The 21,716-nt window shown below is 34.7% G+C and overlaps 1 protein-coding gene across 6 annotated transcripts in view; it reads left to right on the plus strand.

The window, feature by feature from the left end:
• LOC141551433 (KAT8 regulatory NSL complex subunit 1-like) overlaps positions 1 to 21,277 on the plus strand; it is a 126,278-nt gene extending 105,001 nt beyond the window's left edge. For 3 of the 6 annotated variants that reach the window (XM_074283083.1, XM_074283088.1, XM_074283085.1), the window contains 7 exons: positions 4,377 to 4,520; positions 11,546 to 11,718; positions 14,700 to 14,821; positions 15,725 to 15,779; positions 17,060 to 17,175; positions 17,643 to 17,898; positions 18,717 to 21,277. In XM_074283083.1, the coding sequence (XP_074139184.1) occupies positions 4,377 to 4,520; positions 11,546 to 11,718; positions 14,700 to 14,821; positions 15,725 to 15,779; positions 17,060 to 17,175; positions 17,643 to 17,898; positions 18,717 to 18,986 (1,136 nt within the window). In that variant the 3' untranslated portion in view covers positions 18,987 to 21,277. The remainder of the gene's footprint in view (positions 1 to 4,376; positions 4,521 to 11,545; positions 11,719 to 14,699; positions 14,822 to 15,724; positions 15,780 to 17,059; positions 17,176 to 17,642; positions 17,899 to 18,716) is intronic. The other 3 variants (XM_074283084.1, XM_074283086.1, XM_074283087.1) reach the window with 3 other exon arrangements.
• Positions 21,278 to 21,716: the final 439 nt, after the last annotated feature.

Consider the following 21,716-nt stretch of genomic DNA (forward strand, 5'->3'; position numbering starts at 1 on the left):
TGTGTATAAAATCTATATAAGAATGCCTAGCATCTTAGGGACAGAGGGAGAAAGACAATTTGGAACTCAGAATTGTTTTTTAATGTTTAAAAAGACATTGTATTTAAATGTGATGAAGTTCTGTAGCACTATAAGAAATGATGAAAGGGACAGTTGGTGAAAAAACCTGAACGTCTTATATGAATTTTTACAGAATGAAATGAGCAGATCCAGGGAGAAAATTTTATTTAAAAAGTAAACTGTAAAAACCAACAACTTTGAAAGCTGCAGGGATCATCAACATCATCGACCAACCAGTATTCTAAAACTCAGGATCAAACATAGGTTCACAATTCATATTGGGACATATTTTTTGGAATGATCAATGAAGAAATTTGTTTTTCTAGACTATTGTTTGTAGTTGTCATTTTTAAGTCATGTCTGACTCTTTGTGATTTCAATATTATTGTTTCTCAGTCTGAGATTTTCTTAGCAAACATACTGGAGTCATTTGCCATTTCTTTCTCCATCTCATTTTATAGAGGAGAACACTGAGACCAACACAATTGCTCTTTGTCACACAGCTTAGTAAGTGTTTGAGGCCAGATTTGAACTCATGAAGATGAGTCTTCCTGGCTCCAAACCTAGTATTTTATCTACTGCCCATTTGTTTGACCATACATATTTGTTTACAGGTGTTTTTTTTTTCTTTTTTCAATTATTGAGGGAAGAAAGGGAAGATGGAGAAATAGTTTCCATTTAAATGAAACCAGTAAAATGTTATTAATCAATATATATTTCTGTAACATGATATAAATAGAAAAGTTGTATGGGTTCTGAGCTGAATAGAAGGAAGAAAGTTTACTAAATTGCCTTTGCAAAATATCAAAGTTCTTATTGATTTCTAAATTCCCATAAAAATAAAGTATTTTTTATCAGTTTTGATATTCTACATCAGGGGTTCTCAAACTGTGGCCTGCTGAGGATGTTTATACGGCCCACCGGGTTATGGCAAATGGGCTGAGGGGTGGAGACAGAGTGTGAGTTTTTGTTTTTACTATAGTCCGGCCCTCCAACAGTCTGAGGGACAGTGAACTGGCCCCCTGTTTTAAAAGTTTGAGGACCACTGTCTACATAGTGTTGATGTTTGCAGTGGGAACATCGAATACAGTTGCCTCTAAAAAGTTATAAAGGAGTATATAGCTCAGAAAGCCATAGAGAGGAACATAATGGATTATAAAACAGTCTGCAATATCTAACCAAGGAGGAATTGTAAAGAACAGGATTAAAAGACATTGTCTTTTAATTGTATGACAGGAAGAAAACATGAACTGGTTACATGGTGACCTAATCACATGGCTAAAATCATTGCTTAGAACCTTATTTTAGACATATATGACAACATTATTTTAAACATAAAAGACACACTGCTATCTAAATATGCAAATTTAACACTGCCAATAAAATTGCCAAGGATGTTTTATAGAATTAAAGTAACAGTTAACATGGAAAAACAGAAGACAAAAATCCTTAGGGAAAAATTTAAAAGTAAATAATGAGAGGATTGGCATTGCCATTATTATCTCAAAATATATAAATATATGATAATTTATCAAAACTGTAAGTTTTCTTAGAATTTTTAAAAGTTCTATTATTAAAATAAATTATCAGATAAGAGTTGGAAGAAAACTTCAAAATATATTATAAAACTAATCATCATCCAAACTGTTTGACACTTGTTCAAAGAAAAATTGAAAAGAATTTGAACTATTGGAGGAAGAGTACCATATTGAACAAGAACTACTGGCAAAAATTTGAAAGTAATTTAGCAAGATTTTTATTATAGACCTACAATTTATAAACCAAATAAATTCCAATTGATTATGTAACCTAAACATAAAAGATTAAACAAAAGGATAAAGAAGAAATTCTTTTTCTTTTTCTTTTTCTCTTCCTCTTTTACCCCCGCCTTCCCTCACATATGTACTTTATTTTGTTTTTCATTCCTTATTCCCTTTACATATACCCCTTTGAGATAGTAAGAAAAACAAAAGCCCTGTTAAGGGCATATATAGTAAAACAAAACAAGTTATTATATTTCGCATTTTCAAAAAAAATATACCCTCCATCTCCCTCAGTTTTTCCCTTTCATTCTTACTGCTTTGGAGTTCTGGTTAGTCTTGTGTTGATCAGAATTATTAGGTCTTGATAATATTGTTGTTTTTATCTAAATTGTTTTTCTGGACCTGCTCATTTATTCTCTTTAACAGTTCAATCAAGTCTTCCTAGGTTTCTCTCCAACTGCTCCCTTCATTATTTCTTACATTACAGTATTCTGCCATCACATTCATATATCCCATTATTTGTTTGATCATGCTCCAACTGATGGTCACTAGGAGCAGAACTCTGAATAGAGGCAATTAAAAGGTGTAAAGTAGAAAATTTTAGCGGCATTAAATTTTAAAACTTTTGCAGCAACAATATTTGACTAGAATTGGAAGAGAAATAAATACCTGAATGGGGTTAATTTTTGCTGTCCATTAGTTGTTGTTTGTTCTAACTACATGACCAGCCCATTATCTTTATTTTATTTGTGCAAATTCTTTTTGTTTTTATATAATGAAGTTGTTTTTTTCCTGTGATCAGTGAGTAAAGATGAAATTTTTTGTAGAAATAGAATAAAAGATTCTGAATCCAATTCTTCCTGTGCAACAAAAAATTCGGTTCTACACACATATATTGTATCTAAATTATACTGTAATATATTTAACATATATAAGACTGCTTGCCATCTGGGGGAGGGGGTTGGGGGAGGAAGGGAAAAAATCTGAATAGAAGTAAGTGCAAGGGATAATGTTGTAAAAAATTACCCATGCATATGTACTGTCAAAAAATGTTATAATTATAAAATAAAATAAAAAAAAAAATAAAAAAATAAAAAGTATTCTTGTCCAACAGCAAAAAAAAAAAAAAAAAAAAAAAAAAAAGAAATAGAATAAAAGATGAACTGGGAAATATCTTTGCACAAAATACAGTTACATTCCAAAAAAAGGATTTTTTTCCATTTGGTTTTTTTTTTTTTTTTTTAATTTTTGAGTTCTAAGTTCTCCCCCTTATCCCCACCCACAATTAAGTAACCACATGTGAAGTTGTGCAAAACATTTCTATAAAAGTCAGATTGTGAAAGAAAACATAGATCTCTTACCCTTTTGAAAAATAAACCTCAAGAAAAATCAAGTTTTAAAAAAAGAGAGAGAATGCTTACATAATCAGTTCTTTCTCTCAGTATGGATAGGATTTTTCATCAAGTCTTCAGAGTAGTCATGGATGATTGTACTACTGAGAACAACAAAGTAATTTATTTATAGCTGGTTATACCAGAACGTTGCTATTACTTTGTTTATAGTAATTTTACTTTTCTTGAATTGTTTGTGGAGGACTTTCCAGGTTTTTGTTTTTTTTTTTTTCCTGAGAGCATTCTGCTTATTTCCCATAGAACAATAATATTCCATCACAAACACATACCACAGTTTATTTATCAACATCCCCTTGATTTCTAGTTTTTTTGTCCTGAGAAGGAGCTGCTGTGAATATTTTTTGTACATATTGGTAATTTTCCTTTTTAAAAAAATCTCTTTTGGTATTCATGCTTAGTAGTAGTGTTGTTAGGTCAAAGGATAGGCATGAATTTATAGCCCTTTGGGCATAGATCGTTATCTTCTTATGATTTCTCAATTGCACAAAATATTTATAATAAAAAATTCCACACCCAAAGTCTATGAAGAATTAAAGGAAATATGCAAGATTTAAGAGCCATTCACCTTTAGTAAAATGATGAAGGAATATTAATAAATAGCACTCAAAATAATTAATTTAAATTTTTTGTAGCTATCTTTATCAGAATATACTAGTAATTAGAAAAGCAAATTAAAATAGTTGTTGTATCACACTTCACACCCAGTGAAGTGGCACCAAAAAAAAAATTTTTTTTTAAATTTAATGTGATATTGGCTGATCTTTGGGAAAATGGACACAATAATTAACTTCTGTTGAATTTGTAAGTTGTTGGTGTTAGTCTCTCCAGACAAGACTTTTGTATAAAACTTCTCTGGCTTAGCTATTTGAATTCTAGGTATCTAGTCTCTCATGAAAAAATTCATTATAGTAGTTTTGCTTTCAGAAAAATAATAGATTGAAGAGAGCTTTGCAATGGCCTTTACTAGATATGAGTGAATTTTAAAAATATTTGTCTATAAATTCAATTGCAAAAAAATAATCTTGCAGAATGATTAATTCCCAACACATACTAATTTCATTACTGAATATTATCCTTAACTTGTGGGAAAGGACTCTTTTCATGTACATAAAAATGATCTAATTTTCCCTCTTATATTTAGGTAGCCCTCTTCACTTGCACTTTGAGGCCCTTCTGAAAGAGGACCGACTAACCTATGAGGCTCTGAAAATGTCCCCGCTTATAAAAGGTTCACAAGTTCTGACAGCTACATACCCAGCACTTGCACCATCTCTCAGCCCAATCAGTAAGTTCTATCATACATTGTGCCTTTAGACTGACAGGGTAAAAAATAGCAACTTAGTCTTCATTGTTTTTTTCCTCACTACGCAAAACTACTTTAACACTAATAGTTGCTTTTCAGTCTTCTTTACTCAAAGAGTAAACTTATATCATGATAGCATTTCAAGCAAAAACAGTTGTCCCTTGACTATAAAATATCATAGCTTTCTTCCTTTGGTTTCATCCTTGTTATATTATGGAATGTCTTCTGGGGTTTCTCATGGAGTTAGAGGTCCATATCTCCTTCACCTGATGACTTTCTCCACAGACCCTAAAAATAACTTGAAAATCATCCTTTAGCCTTCTGTCATTGGAAGAGTAATATTTATTAGATAATGACTCCTGATTTTTCTCCTTATCCTCCAGTTCTTTTTCTTTCTACTTTTTTTTAGTCTCTTCCTATTTATAGTCTCTTTTCTTACTGGATACAAACATGCTCAGTTCTCCTATGTCTTTGAAAAACCTCACTCAAGCTATCCTCCTATTCTCTTTTCACTTGTAAACAGATGCATCTCTTCTTGCTATCCTACTTCTGTATCTTCCACTCCATTTTCAGTTCTTTATACTTAAGTTTCCAACTTTACTATTATACTGCAAACTGTTATCTCAAAAAGTTAAATGTTTTGTACTTAAAAATCTGATGGCTTTTTCTCAGTCTTCATCCCATTTCCTCCCTTTTACAACTTTTTAACTTTTACCTCCCAGATACTTTCTTTTTTAGATTCTATAATATTGAAATATCCTGGTTTTTCCCCTGACTATTTTATTTAGATGTGCTCTAAGATTCTGTCTTTGGCCTTACTTTTCTTTCCCTATACTGTTTCCCTTGTATATCTTATTTATTCCCATGCATTCAGTTATTCTTACATGGATGACTGCCAAGTCTGTGAGTCTAGCTTTGAACACCAAGGAGAGGAAATTTAAATATATCCAGATTGAGGCAGTGTGATAAAGCTCCAAATATGGCTTCAAAGCTTTTCCTTTTTGTGTGTGTAGGAAAAATACCATCTGCTGTGTTTAGAAATGGTCCCTTCTTTCTAAAGGTTCCAGGATGCTGATTAATGGCAAGCAAAGTATTATTTGAAACCTCTGCTTCCACATCTATACTTTGGGATTTTTGAGTACAATTTTCATTTGAGGAGAATGTAAGTGTGAGCCTAGAATTTTTCTAACTTACTTTGCAGCTGGTTTCTCGCAAAGGTCTAATTTCTTTTCTTTCTTTCTTTTTTTTAATTAAAGCTTTTTATTTACAAAACATACATGGGTAATTTTTTATCACTGACCCTTGCAAAACTTTCTGTTCCAAAATTTCCCCTGCTTCCCCCTCCCCCCCTCCCCTAGATGGCAATACATATTAAATATGTTAAAATATGTTAAATCCAATATATGTATACATATTTATACAGTTATCTTGCTGCACAAGAAAAATCGGATCAAGAAGGGAAAAAAAACTGGGAAAGAAAAAAATGCAAGCGAACAACAACAGAGTGAGAATGCTATCAACCATACTCAGTTCCCATGGTGTTCTGTCTAGGTGTCGATGGCTCTTTTCATCACTGAACCATTGGAATTGGTTTGAATCATCTCATTGTTGAAGAGAGCCATGTCCATCAAAATTGATCATCTTATAGTCTTGTTTCTGTGTCTCCTGGTTCTGCACATTTCACTTAGCATCAGTTTATGTAAGTCTCTCCAGGTCTCTCTGAAATCATCCTACTGGTCATTTCTTACAGAACAATAATATTCCATAGCATACACATACCATAACTTATTCAGCCATTCTCCAATTGATAGACATCCATTCAGTTTCCAGTTTCTTGCCACTAAGGTCTCATTTTTTAAATATGTAAGAAACTGTGTCAAATTTATAAGAATAAGAACCATTCCTAAATTGATACATGGTCAAAGGGTTTGAACAGTCAGGATTCAGAAAAATAAAATCCAAGCTATAACTAGCAAAATGAAAGAATGCTCTAAATCATTAAGGATTAAAGAAATTCAAATTAAAATAATTCTGAAGTACAATCTCACACTTATCATATTGGCTAAGATAACAAAAAAGAAAAATGACATGTGTTGGCAGGGATGTGGGAAAACGGATACACTGATGCACTGTTGTTGGAGCTGTGAACTAATCGACCTATTCTAGAAAATGATTTGGAATCATGCCCCAAAGGCTTTTGAACTTTGCGTGCTCTTTGACTCAGCAGTACCCTGTACTAGATCTTTATGCTGAAGAAATCAAAGAAAAGGATCCACCTATGTAAAAATATTTGTAGAAGTTCTTTTTGTAAATGCCAAAGAATTAAAGGGATTCCTACCCGTGTGGGTGTTAGTGTGGTTGAATAAGTTATGCCATATCAACATGATGGGATAATATTATGCTGTCAGAAATGATGAAGGAAATGGCTTCAGAAAAAAACTTAAGAATATTTATATAGACTGGTATAAAGTAAAGTGAGCAAAACCAGAGAAAACAGTTTATATGTAGTTATAGTGTAAAGATAATTGCCTTTGAAAGACTTCATAATTCTGATCAAAACAATGACCAGGCACACTTCCAAAGAATTAACATGCTTACATGCTTCCTACCCTCCAGCTAGTGAACTGATAGATTCAGAGTACAGATTGAAGCATATTTTTTTCACTTTCCGTTTTCTATTTTTGGAATAGCTGATGTCATTTATTTTATGTGACCATACATATTTGTAATGAGGGTGTTTTTCTTATCAGTGAATGGGAAAAGAGATCAGGACTGAAAAATAAAGTAAAATTGAGTTACTGGGGAAATTTTTTTTTTCATAATTGAATAAATTAAGAAATCTATCAGGGACAATTGAGAGGGTCTTAGCCATGATACTAAGAATTATGAGACAATTTGGGCTAGGATGGACATTGATCTGTAGAGTTATTATTGTAAAATGAAGGGAGGACCTTTTGTAAGATGAAAGTGAGAAAAAATTTAACTTATGATTCTAGCCAACTGATATGAGCAAAAACTTTGTAGGAATTTCAGGGAGAGTGCCATCAAAATCACCCCTGAAGAGACTTTGTTTTCATCTCCCTTTTCATTTTCAATCTTTACTTATGACTTCTTTTCTCCTCCCTACAAATGTCCCCAAGTTTTTTTCATACTCAAAAAACCTTCACCTGATTCTATCAACATTTCAAATTGTTGTCTCTCCTCCCTTTCTAGGAAAAGTGTTTCCACTCCTTGACTTCAGTTCCTTACCTTTTACTCACTTCTCAGCTCATTAGTCTTTCTTCTGAATCTGCTACTCAAACAAAATTGCTGTTTTCATTGTTACTGATGATTATTTTGAACCATAGGATTTTTTTTTTTTTTTGGTAGAGGCATCCTGCAGGCTCTTTTCATTATAGCTTTGAATTCTGTATTTAAATTTACTTCTCTTATTTCTTACCTTGCTTTGTTCAAGTTTTTTGACTTATAATTTTTTTCTCAGAGAGGCATGATACTTAAATTGTTGCTACACATTTTGTCTCCGTAATCATTGTTTTGCTTGTCAGGGAAAGAAAGAGGGAAGAGAATAAGCATTTATATAGTACCTGCTATATGCCAGGCATTCTGCTAAGTTTTTTACAACTACTATTTCATTTAGGCTTCACAACAGAATTGGGAAGTAGATGCTGTTATTGTATATTTGTCCTTTTATAGTTGAGGAGGAAACTGAGACGAACAAATACCTTGCCCAGGGTCACAGTGCTAGTAAGTGTCTGAAGCTGGATTTGAACTCACATCTATTTTATTACAGGATCAGCAATCTATTCACTGTGCCACTTATATATAGAAATCATGCATCCTTTTAAAAAAAATTTCAAATCATTTTTATTTTTAATTCCAAACTTTGTCTTCATGCTTCCCCTTCCCTCCACTGAGAAAGCAAGAAGCACAATACCCATTATAGATATGTAGAGTCAGACAAAAAAAAACCTCCATTAGCCATTTCCCCCCCCCCAAAAAAAAAAAAATATATATATATGTATATATATATATATTTTTTTACTTCTTTCAGGTGGTCCTTCATTGCAATATATTTGTATTCCAATCTTTTAATCTCTTTTTCTTCTTTGAAGAACCTCACCATTATGAATTAAAATTTTTCTATTCTTCTAATTATTGCTAACATCCATGCCACAAGTTCTGCTACTTGTTCCTATCTAACTTCTTCCTTCATGATGAACCATTCTGGAATATCTTGCTGTAGTTCCACATTCTCTCAGGAATCTATAGCATTCTGGAGTTTATGAGACATTGATTTAGTTTCCTTTGTCTTATAACTCTTATTTAGTGAAATGAACAACTTTTTATATATCAATACTTGTCTTTGAATTTTAGTATTTCCCCTGTTAATTTGGCCTGCTTTTTAACTCATATGATTGATTTTTTTTTTAACTGAGTTTTCTTTCTTCTGAGATCTGTGGTGAGTTTAGTCTTTTTTCCCCTATGTTTCTCTGTTGCTCACTTTCTACCTCTTCCCCTCTCAATGTTCAATTTTACCATCTAAGACTGAATTTTGAAGCTATGCCAGTCTTCTACTTTAGGAAATTTATGTGTTAACAGGTGGAATCAAATATCTTTTCCTTCAATCCAGGTGGCCTCCTACCCCTTTTCCCTCCATTCTTTGTTTCTCTGGAAAGTCTGAGTCAGTATCTGCTCCTTTTTGTAGGTTTGGAAGGGGCAACAAGGACATTCCTGGCAAGTTCTTGGACTTCCTTAAGCTAGAGATCACCATAGGCAATGTATTATTCTCATGACTGGAGAAAGTTAGATCTTCACTTGTTGCAACCCACCCGTGGTATAAGGACAGTTATGAAGTGTGTTCATAGAAACTTGTCAGCAAGAGAAATATTCCTGAGCAGTTCTCAGCGTATGAGCCCAAGGATCAATTTGTCTATATTGAATAATATAAAAACTAATGGGAGAGGAAAGATGCTTAGTTCATAAAGGATTTAATGTTTTCTACTGTTAATTCCTAAAGCTTGTATACCATGTGTTTGTTTCCTTGACTAACAGTGACAATTGTAACTTCTCAGTTAGAAGAAATATCTTGTCTTCTATCTTACTGGCTAAATGATTGGAGTTGTCTTTCAGAATTGCTCTTTTATTACAATATTGGTGTTGTAATACAAATTATTTTCCCAGTTCTGTTCATTTCCTTTTGCAACATTTCATGGAAATTTTCCCAGGTTTCTCTGAGTCATTTATTTTCATTATAATCCTAAGTGATCATTTGTTAGCCAACCCCTAGTTTCCAGATTAAGGTTTGTGTGTGTAAAAAAATTTTTTTAACTAGGAAAGGCCATTCTTTACCTAATTTTTATCTAGTCTTAACCACTGAGTGGGCTTTGCCTCAAACAAACTGAAACCTTGGGAAGGATCTTGGATGTAACAAAGTCTTCCACCACATCTGGGGCCATCTTTAGTAATACTAATCAGTATCTTGCTTCTGGACTCAGATGATTCCAGAGAAGAAGGCACAGCCCTCCCTGAAAAAAAATCCAATTCACTTGCAAGTCATAAAGTCTTCCTCAAAGGACAAATAGCTTGTGTGTAGTAGTTAGCTGCTGCACATACAGCTCCTTGCTTCCTTTCTCTCCCTCCCCGTCCCTCCTCTTCCTCTATCTATATTGGGGGTCACACTAGTATCACAGGAGCTCTGCTCAAATGAATATCATATCTGATCACTGAAACCAGCTGCTTATATTCAATTCACTTGCAGGTCATGAGGTGCTCTTTTTGGTGTCCTGGTCCTCCTTGGAAATGAAGGAAAAATAATAACCACCACACAGTGAACAATTATAAATAGTTTTGCCTTTTATATCTTTCCTCTTTGATCTTTTTGGGATTACTATATAGTTTCCCAACAGGCTTTGTTAAATAGTGAATCCTTACCCACACAGTGCCTGAGGTCTTTGGATTTATCAAATATTAAGCTACTAAATTAATTTCTTTCTGTACGTTATGCATTTAACTATTTAACTCTTTTTTTTAAACTAATACCAAATTGTTTTGATAACTGTTTTGTAATATAGTTGGAGATGGATCTCCTATGCCCCCAAATATTAGTTTAATTGCTAGATACAATTGTCTTTCTTTCCTCATTTTGGTTGATCTTTGCTGCTTTTCAAAATGTTGGATCCCTTGATCTTTGTGACACTGTTCTCTCCTTGTTCTACTCTTTTACTGTTCCTCCTCAAAATCTCTTTTTGCTTGATCATCATTCACCTTTGATATGCTAGAGTTCTGCCTTCTTAAACTCCCCACCCCTCTTCTACCTCATCTATTCACATGTTTAACTCATAATCTTTATATAGCTCATTCCTGGGTCTATATCCCCAACTCCATTCTTTCTCCCAAACTACAGTTTTGTATTAAAATCTACATATTAGAAATTTCCAACATGAATATCAAGTTCATCCAATCTCTGTGTGAAGACATCCAATGAAGGGGAAATCTACTGCCTCCTAGGCAGCCTATCCTACCATGGATAGCTTTAATTGGCAGGAACTTTTTCCTGTCATTTAGATTAAATTTTGTTTCTCCACAGCTCCTATACATTCTTGATTTTGCCCTCTAATGCCAAACAGCAGATTCTAATCCCTCTGCCACATATCAACTCTTCAATTCTTGAGCACAGTTATCATAGCTCCCCAGTTCTCTTGTCCAGGCTAATCATTTCCATTTTTTTTTTTTTCATCTGATTCTCATATGAAACTGTCCTGCATTTCTGTTTATTGAAAAATAAGTTGACTACGCAGTGGATAGAGCACTGGCCATGGAGTCATGAGGACCTGAGTTCAAATGCAGCCTCAGACACTTAATATTTCCTAATTGTGTGACCTTGGACAAGTCACTTAACCCCAATTGCCTCTTCCCCCGCCTCCCCTCCCAAAGGAAAGAATAAAAAAAATATAAAAAGTTAATAAATACTTCTGGAATTCATAGGTTTTCTCTATAATTTCATACAGATTCACCTCTTAAGGAAGGAAAACATCTTAAAGGATCAGCATCCAGCCCTAGCATGTTTGCTTCCAGCCCCCAGGCACTGAAATCCAGTTCTTTGGAGCACAGTCTATCACCTTATATTGTTGATAGTTCTGCAGTACCATCAGCCAGCCAGCCCTCAACCAGTTCTGCCTTGGTGAGTCATTGTTAAAATTAAAATGACAGTCAACTAGTTGCAATTTGAGATCACAAAAAAGAAAGGGTCACAAGGTTTCTGGGGACATTGATATAGTCACAGTATATCATATAAAAGTCATTGCTGCATTAATATTAATTCATAAGTTGTTAAGTAGTTCTAAGCCCATGTTTTTTGCCATGTGATTTCATCATTGTGGAGAATTCCTGTGATACTCAGTACAGTGTCTTTTCTATAACTTCTAGCCATAAAGAGTTGCCTAGGACTCTGAGAAAGCAGGGGCTTGTTCATGGTCACATGGCCAGTATGTGTCAGGGATAGTACTTCCTGACTGCAAAGCCATCCTATCATCCACTCTGCCATGTTACTTCTTTTCCCTACAAGGAAACAGGAGTTTGAATCTCCATTTTAGTAAGTATGTGCCTCATTTAAGAGGTACATTTAAGAATCTATGGCTACTATTTCTTGCATTTCCATTTGATTTCTCTCTTGTGATGAAAGCTATACTGTGGTGGTGAGAATGGAGATGTGTTTTTTCTTCCTGCTGTATTCCTCCTTGCAAATCATGGAAAATTTTCATTTGTAGCAAAATTGGAATATATACAACCCACAACAAACTGCAGGTCCATCTATGCTTTGTCTCTTTGGAATTAATATGATATCGATGATTATCTATTCTGGCTTGATATCTTAAATAATAATTAATGTATATTACTTTATATGATCATTTTGATCCTTGTAACAACCCTCATAGATGAGCTAACCCTCAGAGAAGTTAATTGATTTGTCTATGTCCAAGCAGCTAGTAAATGTGAAAGGTAGTATCTCATTGCTTATCTGAACTAACTTCAAATCCCACACTCCATTATGCCATGCTGCCTTATATCTACATCCTCAGTAAATAAGAAGCATTACAAATTATTAGTAACTACATTTTAAAAAATGCTACAATAAGAGAAATAAAAAATAAAATAATGCTGAGGCTTCAGCAAGATGACAAAAAACCAAAAATAGTCAATGTTTGAGGACCTTTGTGAAGGTTTTCACTCTTGTGTTGAGTTGTAACTTGATCAAATTATTTTGAAAAGCAGTTTGGAATTATGCAAGAAATGTTATTGAGCTATTTATACCTCGTAACTCTTGATATTGGGACTTTACCCCAAGGATGCCTGACATCTACCACAATATTAATAGCATAACTTTTACAATAGCATAACACTGGAAACAAAGTATTTTTGGGGGGGAGAAATCGCCTAATTTGATTGAAGTATATCAAAGCATTTCAGAATTGAAAGGGACCTAAAAAGCTATCTAGTCCAAACCTGTACGTAAAAAAGAATATGCCTAACAACATAGGAAATAACAGTTCATTCAACCTCTGTTTGAAGACCTCCAGTGAAGGGGAAATCCACTGCCTCCTGAGGCAGCCTATTCCACTTATGGATAGCTTTAATTGGTAGGAATTTTTTCCTGTCATTCAAACTAAATTTGCTTCTCTGCAAATCCTATACATTGCTCCTGATTTTGCCACCTCGTGCAAACACCATAATCTAATCCCTCTGCCACATGGCAGCCCTTTAAATACTTGAGCACAGTTATCGTGGCTCTCCTCAGTTCTCTTGTCCAGGCTAATTATTTCTGTTTCCTTCATCTGATCCTCATATAGAACTGCCCTCCTTGACATTCTCTAGCATATCAGTGTCCTTGCTGACCTGTGGTAGCCAGAATTGAACACGGCCATGTCTATTCATGGCAGTGTACACTACCTTATTTCTAGGAGCTGCATTTTTTTCCTAATCTAGTCCAAGATTATATTAGTTTCTTTTAGCTGTCCACCAAAATCCCCATATCTTTTTGAAACAAATTGTTGTCTAATCACGCCTCCCCCATCTTATCTGTGCAAAATCCCTTTTTTTTTAATCCACCTATAAAACTTCATATGTATCCTTATTAAATTTAGTCTTAATAGATTCAGCTCTTTATTCTAATCTGTCAGGATCATTTCAAATCCTGACTCATGGAGTGTGTTAACTATAGCTCCTTCCTTTGTCTATTATGAATGTAATGGAACATTATTCCAGAGTAATAAGTAAATCTGAGAAATGCAGAAAAAATAGAGACTTTTATGGACTACTGCAAAATCAAGAGAACAAAATGACTGCAATCATTCAAAAGGAAAAAAGGAAAGAAAACGGAATTCTAAGAAAGTGTAATGATCAGTCTTGATCCTAGAAAAAAAAGCATGAAACTCTTAGCAGCATGTACAGCACTGTTGGAAAAGAATGTTATATATACTGTCAGATGAAGTCGATTTTTTTGGCTGAAGAGTTTGTTTTTTTATACAAGGAAGCATTTAAATGCTGTGTGGAAGGCAGAAGAGACTCAGCCGAAAGGGTTAGAGAAATAGCATGATCCAAAAACAAAAATTAAATTTTAAAAAATATGTGGAAATATGTAAAGATGTCCTAAAAACATATAACTGAGCCTTTATAATGTCACTGGAATTACCTAGTAAATACAGGTTTTCAAAATCTATCTTAATCTGGGCATATTGGTTGAATGTTAGATTATAAGGCATCTTGTAATTAGTTAACTCCAGTAAGTTTTTTGGCCTTATCGTTCATTTAAGCATAGAAAGAGGTATCTATAAGTTATTATACAGCCAGGCTTTTCAACCAATCTAGAGACTAGTAGAAGTGACTAGATTCTCTTTAGTGCTACAGAGATTGATTCATGGACTCCTAGGCTATTAGATAGTTCCACTTGAAGTTTAATTCAAGAAAGTGCTAAACCAGCCTATGTTTACTCACAGACTTCTTTCCAATGGTTCTCTTAGAATTTGTCAATTATGAATTGAAACACCTACCAAATGAAATCATGGATGATAGGTAAACATGCTAACACAGTTCTCATTTGTTTAATTGATGCTAATATCACGATAATAACTTTTACATTTCTGCTACATGGGACTCATATTGAAGCAAACCTCAAAGAAGAAGCGATCAGAAAACTCCTATGATATCGATAACATTGTGATTCCTATGTCCATGGCAACAGCTGCTCGAGTTGAGAAATTGCAGTACAAAGAGATCCTGACTCCAAGGTATAATGGTTTGCAATTTAGAAACTATATGCTTATCATGGCAAAGAAAGTGCCATTTCTGAAAATAGTATCATGATCTTTCATTAGGAATTTAGAAATTGCCAGATTAGGTATGGAATAATGGGATTAAGTCATTGGAAGCCTTTCTTCATCTTGGGAATGACAAACCCACTCTTTTAAGTAAAAGTATTTCTACTTGACCTAGAATAGTATACTCACCAGAGAATATGTTATTGTCTGCTTATAGGCTGTCATTATCTTGGTTTTCTTCATTTTATCACTACTTTCTTAGGCTATTTATTTTCATCACCTTGGGTTTTTTTTCTGTTTTGTTCTCTTCCCCGACTCAGTACTTTGTTCCTTTTGCTGCTTGTTTTCTAAGCATTTATTGGCAATTAAGAAATGATTAGTATATTTTACTTAAAAAGACTGTTTATCTTTCATTGAATATGACATTCTTGTTCTTAATCATAAAGGCAATAAAAATCATTGTATTATCTTATCATTGAAGCACTGACTGGAAAACATAATTTGATCTGTAATCAATTCCCAGAGTTTGACCTTGTGGTGATGGATATAACTGACATAAGTATTTTTTTAGATAAATGTGTTACCCTATAGGATAATCTAATATTATCTGAATTGAATTTAGTTGGCAACTGGCAAGTTTGTTTTGGGTTGGCTTGGGCAGGCTAAGGGTCCATGAAAACTCTATAACCCTAATGAATTTGGTGGATGGTTTAAGTGGTGATTCAGTGAGCTGAAAGTGATTCCTCACGTAGGCTTCTTATTATCTCAGTGAAGGGATAGGTTATATTATCTCAGTCCAAAGAGGAAAGAGAAAAAGATGAATAGTGGTGAGAGGACCCTGACTTGTTAAGACTTCTCATTTCTTTTCTTTAGCTGGCGTTTGGTTGAATCAAAAGAAGAAGAGACATTAAATCAGATAGATTCAGAGGTAAGAATAACAAAATATTTTTCATTCAGCATTGGTAAAATGGAGGGTTTTTCTTGCTCTTTCTAATTAGAATGGATGCCAATGGAAATTTCTTAGCACATTGATACTAACTTGAGTGCTCATGTAAGTGAATCCTAGTTGGCAAATAAGAAAGGCATTACCAGAGTTATGTTTTTGTGGTAGTCCTTTAAATATATTGTTTACTTTCATTTTTCTTGACTCTCTAAGAATAAGTAAACTTGTGCTCTTTACAGTGTCAGAGAGAACTATTTTGTTGATCTTGCAGTATAAGAGTACCTGATCTTAATCTTTATAAAACCTTTATAAAATCCTGAATGAATGTATGTGTATATAAACTGTTTAAAATAAGAACCTTCTGAACTGGGAGCTTTATATGGGATTTTATTTGTAAGCTACCCAAAGTAAATCAGAGAAAACTCATAGAGAGACTTTAAAGTGGCAGTGTAGTTTATCATGCTAATGATCAAATCTTTGTACCCCTGTCCCAAGAATTCCTTCCTTCCTCAGCCCACATAATCTCATTGAGTGGAGAAATGAAAATGTCAGGAAATGTCAAAATCAATCAGTAATTTTAAAGATCTACAAGTTCATTGGTGTAATACTCCCCCCATTAACAAATAGCACAACCTTTATGTAACTGAAGTTTCTGTTGAAGAAAAAATCATGACTGTAGCCAAAAATGTTGGATGAATGTTTCTGAATTTAGTTTCTATTGGCTTAGAATCAGCCAACAATCAGGTTTCAGAGCCCTTCTCAAAGCTTTTCCAGCTCAAGAAAACAATCCCAAGGCTTAAACTGTAGTTATAGAGCTTTCAAAAATTCAGGGTCATTTCTTCAACACGTTTAGATATTAGGATATAACTTTGAGTACATTATAATGTTCAATAGGACCATATCATGACATCTTCTGTACTAGTATGATTGCTCATAAATTAGAGATCTATGTGAGAAGTAGTCTTCATCCACTCACTACTGTTTTGAGATGTTTACTTTTCTTTCTGTATTTTTTTTTTGCTGGTATATATTTTAAATGGCGATTGTTCAGTACTTATGGGCTTGTAGGACCCTTATTAGGTGTCTGCTTTTCTTGGAACTGTCACTGACATGTCAGCAGATGTTTTAATATATACTGTGTTTGGTAGGACTGTGCTCATTAAGAGCATGTAAGATTATGTGTCTGCTTTATGAGGTAGAGAATTTTAATCTTGTGTGTGTCATCAATATAACTGGATCTAATTATTGTTTTTTCTTTATCTTAGTTAGAAGATACATCTGATGATGCTTATCGGAACCGTCATACCAAGTATGAGGAGCTTGAGAGGGCACGCTGGGATTCCTGGACAGCAGCAGCTATTTCCCATCGTCGAGGAAATAGGTAATGGGGAAAAAATGAAACCCTAGGGGTCAGCAGACCTGGGTTCTCTAATTCTGATTGTATCACTAATTAGTTCTAATAGTTTGTAATTGCCACTTAATTTCTCTGATCTTCAGTTTCTATATCATTTGAAATTAAGCTGTTATGAGGTTCCCAACTTTTCCAGTATGCCTGAGGAAGAAAACCCAGCTCAAAGGGATCTAATATATACCATATAAATAAAAAGAACACAAGAAAAACAATTAGGTGTTTGACTTTAATGTCATGGAAGTTATAAATTATCTTCTAGGTTAAATAATCCATGAATCTAGGTCCAACTGGATTTTCATTTTGTGAGGGAAAGTTTGTTTTTGGTGGTTATTTTTTTCCCCTTATATTGATAATAAAGGTAAAAAGTTGCCTGAGCAATTAATCATGGGACTTTGTAATGAATAACCTGATGGTGATTCTTACATTATAATTTTTAGCAGATCATCCAATAAAGGTGAAGGCCGAGCAACTCAGCCTGTCCCTGCTACAAGCCTAACAATATCCCAGCCAGTATCTCCAGATACAGCATATCATAATTTTAATGATCTGGCCCATTCTTCCACTGGAACCTCTAGCCCTGAACCTTGCAGCTTGTTGCAGTCTCTTTCCATCAAGGACAGAACTCCAGTGCCATCCTCTTGTAGTGAAGACACCTGTTCTACTACCACTGATGTTGGTGATGATGCAGCACAGGTGAGAATTATTATTGCTTTTTCTGAAGTTTTAATATTTCAAATAGGAAATTCAGATAGAAAAAATAATTACCTCTAGTATCTACATCTTGTGGTCATTCCCTAGTGAAGAAAGTATTTGTTGTTGCTTTTAGAAATGCAGTGCTCTATCTTTGCAAATACTGCAGTACAAATATGTTTAGAATCCTCTAATCTAAGCTTGCCTTGATCCCCATTTTACCTTCCCCAAAATCAAATTTAAAAGGTTTTAGGAATGAGCTTTGGAGAGTTTAAAAGATGACAAAGCTTTAGCTATTTATAGTATATATTGCCTCTAGATGGCTAGAAGTTTTAATTTCTATAATGTAGAATGTGAGCTCTTTGAAAGCAGGGGCTTGGTTATTTTCATTTTGATGCTCTACTTAATATAGTGCTTTGCATATTTAGTAGATAATTAATTTGTTGTTGATTTTATATTGTAATCATCCTTTCATTTTGCATATTACATTTTACACAGTTACCTAGAATGGGCTAAAATCTCTGATCTACCTAAATTTTATGTATCCATCAAGATAAGTAACCAAAAGATATTGTTTGCATCTGCTACTAAAGTTAAATTATAATAGCTTTAAAAGTCTTCTGACAATAGAAAGATTTCAAGGTAAAGATGTTGAAAGCCCTTTTCCTTTCTTCATTTGATTTCAAATCTTTTCTCCTCTGATTATTTTGTGTGCTTAAATCTACTGATTGTTTTTGGTCTTTTTTATAGCCTTATAGATTCCTTTCATTACTCATTCTTCATATCTCTTTTTTAATGTTCTTTACCTTCCTGTTTCATAGATAATCCAACCCTGGGAGCGCCGTACATTTCCTCTTTCAGATACATCTCGTCAAGCTCTCTTGGATCAACCTCATAAGCTACTGCCTCCTGTCCCAAAGCAATGGTGTTCAAGCAGAAAGCCCAATCCCAGAACTCAAAACAGCTCCCCGGAATCTGGCCCCATTCCCAGCAGTTTGCCTGAAGGGCACTTCCAAGCCAACAGCAGCAGCTGCATAGAGGAGTTCACAAGTCATGAATGTTTCTCAGCTAGGCTTCTGAAGAACAGATGATGCCTTGGGTTCCCATGACAGGTGTTGTGTCACATGCAGGCTCATCTACTTGTGTTCAGTATCCAGAGCTTGGCAGGTGAGCTAACCCAGCAGAAGGGACCACCCCAGGAGTGGTCACTGCTGCCCAGAAGACCAGTCATAGGTGGACTTGGGCTTCCCACTACCATAGGTAGGCGGGCTCCAGGATAGGCAAAGTTTGGAGGCACTTCTATGAGCCTTTGAAGTGCAGGGAAGGACCTGTGTAGTTTGGGAGAAACTCATCCACTTAAAGAGTCTGAAGAGAAGGAGAGAAGGTCTGGCTGGCTTTGAAGACCAGCAAGTTTGGAGCTGCGAGGGCTGTGGCCCATTTTTAAAATGGGAAGAAATTGGAAGAACCACATTGGAAAGAGTAGATATGCCTTTTAGTAGATTTCTGATTCTTGGGCATCTCAGGGTTGGCGAGTATGCCCAAGAACACTCAGACAGCTCTCAGGGCATTTAGTCTATGCTCTTGCACATAAGTAAGAAATAGAGCCATTTTGCAGGTATAGACAAAGGCCATTGCAGCCTCCCAGTTTTCTGGGTCTTATATGCATTCCTAGGAAACTGGTTACAATGCAGATAGAGACGTATGTAGTAGAATGTGAATGGCCATTCCATTCCCATAGACCGAGCTTGTCTCTTTGTTGTCTAGCAGAAACATGACTTTATGGCACCTTAGAACAGATGAAGGTCAGGGTCTTCAATGCACATGCATTGGGTTTTATTAAGTTATTTAGAAACCTAGTTCGAAATCTCTTCTAAATTCCATTGTTTCCAATTTCTTATAATAACTTCCCCCAATCAAATGACAATTTGGATGACTGGGGTTTCTTAGCCACAGTCTCTTTGAGCCATCCTTTTTGGAACAAAGAGCTTCATTGGTATTGAGGATACTAGTTTAAGTTGGGAAGACCAATAGCATAAAGCAAGTTGCAGATTTCTTGCTAGATGCTAGAATTATATACTTTCTTCGAATCCCTGCAGGGAAGTAGAAGGGTTATTTAACCTCTGAGGAGTGTTTTCACAACACATATAATTGTCACAACTGTCCAGATGAAATCTCACTTACACATGCAAGTAATGAAACTGGGTTAAGGGGAGCTGAAGTCACACTCCTTATGATGATGATGATGATGATGATGATGATGATGAAGGAGGAGGAGGAGGAGGACTACTCCTCTACATAAACAGAACTTTTAATTTGCCAAAGATATCAGGGATAGGCTTCTCCTTTCTAAGCCCTATGAGTTGATCTGTAATTCCTTAATCACATGGCTTAGGTCTGCCTGAAGGCAGTGGCGTCCGTTAAACCTCTCAAAGTCCTTTAGTGTCCTCTGTATCCATGGCATGTCTAAAAGGGACCAGTATTATTACTATATCCCTTTCTGATTTCACATTACAACCAGTTCCTATGGGACTTTTTGGAAATTAATGAAATTAAAAACACTAATTAGTTAATAGATTTCCTATCCATGTCTAGACCCCCTTAGTGATTTATACCAACTGAGTTCCATATATCTCTGTATTATTTGGAAAGATCTGCCATGTCAATCATATTTTTGGTATGTGAGGCCCACCTAAGAGATGTGTTCTAAGAAAGCCATGATTCTTCAGTGCTAGAATATTTATCGACAGATATAGGTGTTTCTTTTGCCCTGTAACTTAGAGATGTCTCTTCTTGTAATAGGAATGATTTCCTGTCACCTGCTTTTCAACACTACTAAACTATCAATTTTTCTTTCCATATTTCCAAGCACTTAAGCTATAAGTTCCCTAGATGAACCCTAATAGTAGTTGTTAAATGAGAAAATGTCTTGAATTCCCATAAGACAAAGTCAGCATTTTATTAGTCTTAGCATGGCACAACAGCTCTGGTTCTGCAAATCTTTGGCCATTTTTAGACTATTTATAATCATAACATTCATGAAATCTGTCTAGCTACCATAATTATTTCAACCAGTTGACTGGTATTTAATATTACATTTCAGTCTTTTCACTCTTATCCTCCTGTAAACATTTATTATTTTGGTTGTAACTGATTTTGTACATATTTTTTATCTTTATAATTTTTTGTTTTTGTGTTCCTTTGGGTGGGTGAGAATTGATGATCTGCAGATGAAACCCGGGGACTACTAGCTGCTGGAATGTCTGAAGGAAGCAAAGTGCATTTCAATGGCAATGTTACAAAATATCTTTCACAATAACTACTACAAATCGCTTTGTGCTCAACAATAAAGCTAAGGAGAAAAAATAAATAAATATGTAATTTACCAAAGTATTTCAGATGAATCTTTCTTCTGTAAAATCTTTTCCGTCTTAATTTTAACTAGGGGTCTTTTTTGTTTTAGGTGAGTAAAATTATCTTAAGCAAACAGAGCAATAGTTTTGTATCTTAATTACATGATTAATCATTTCCTTGTTTGTTAATATGGAGGCAAAGCACTAAGAGAGCCAGGCTTCGTTTACTACCAGTTTTCTCCTTTATTCAGTAGGAATCTGGAATAAGTCCACAACAGATCTGCTTACTGAGTCTAAAGGAAAGGTAGTTGAAGTGGGTGACAAGAGGGGTAAAGAACTACAAGTTTTTGAAAGAATGTTTGTTGACTGAGTGAAGAAAATCCTTTTATTTTTTATTCAGGGCAAGGGCAAGGCCAGTGGGTCTTTGTAAAGGCAGGACAGCTGTTCAAGGGTATGTTATGTTTGGTCTGT

Source organism: Sminthopsis crassicaudata, chromosome 1, assembly GCF_048593235.1.
Source record: "Sminthopsis crassicaudata isolate SCR6 chromosome 1, ASM4859323v1, whole genome shotgun sequence".
In the NCBI taxonomy this organism is placed as follows: Eukaryota; Metazoa; Chordata; class Mammalia; order Dasyuromorphia; family Dasyuridae; genus Sminthopsis; species Sminthopsis crassicaudata.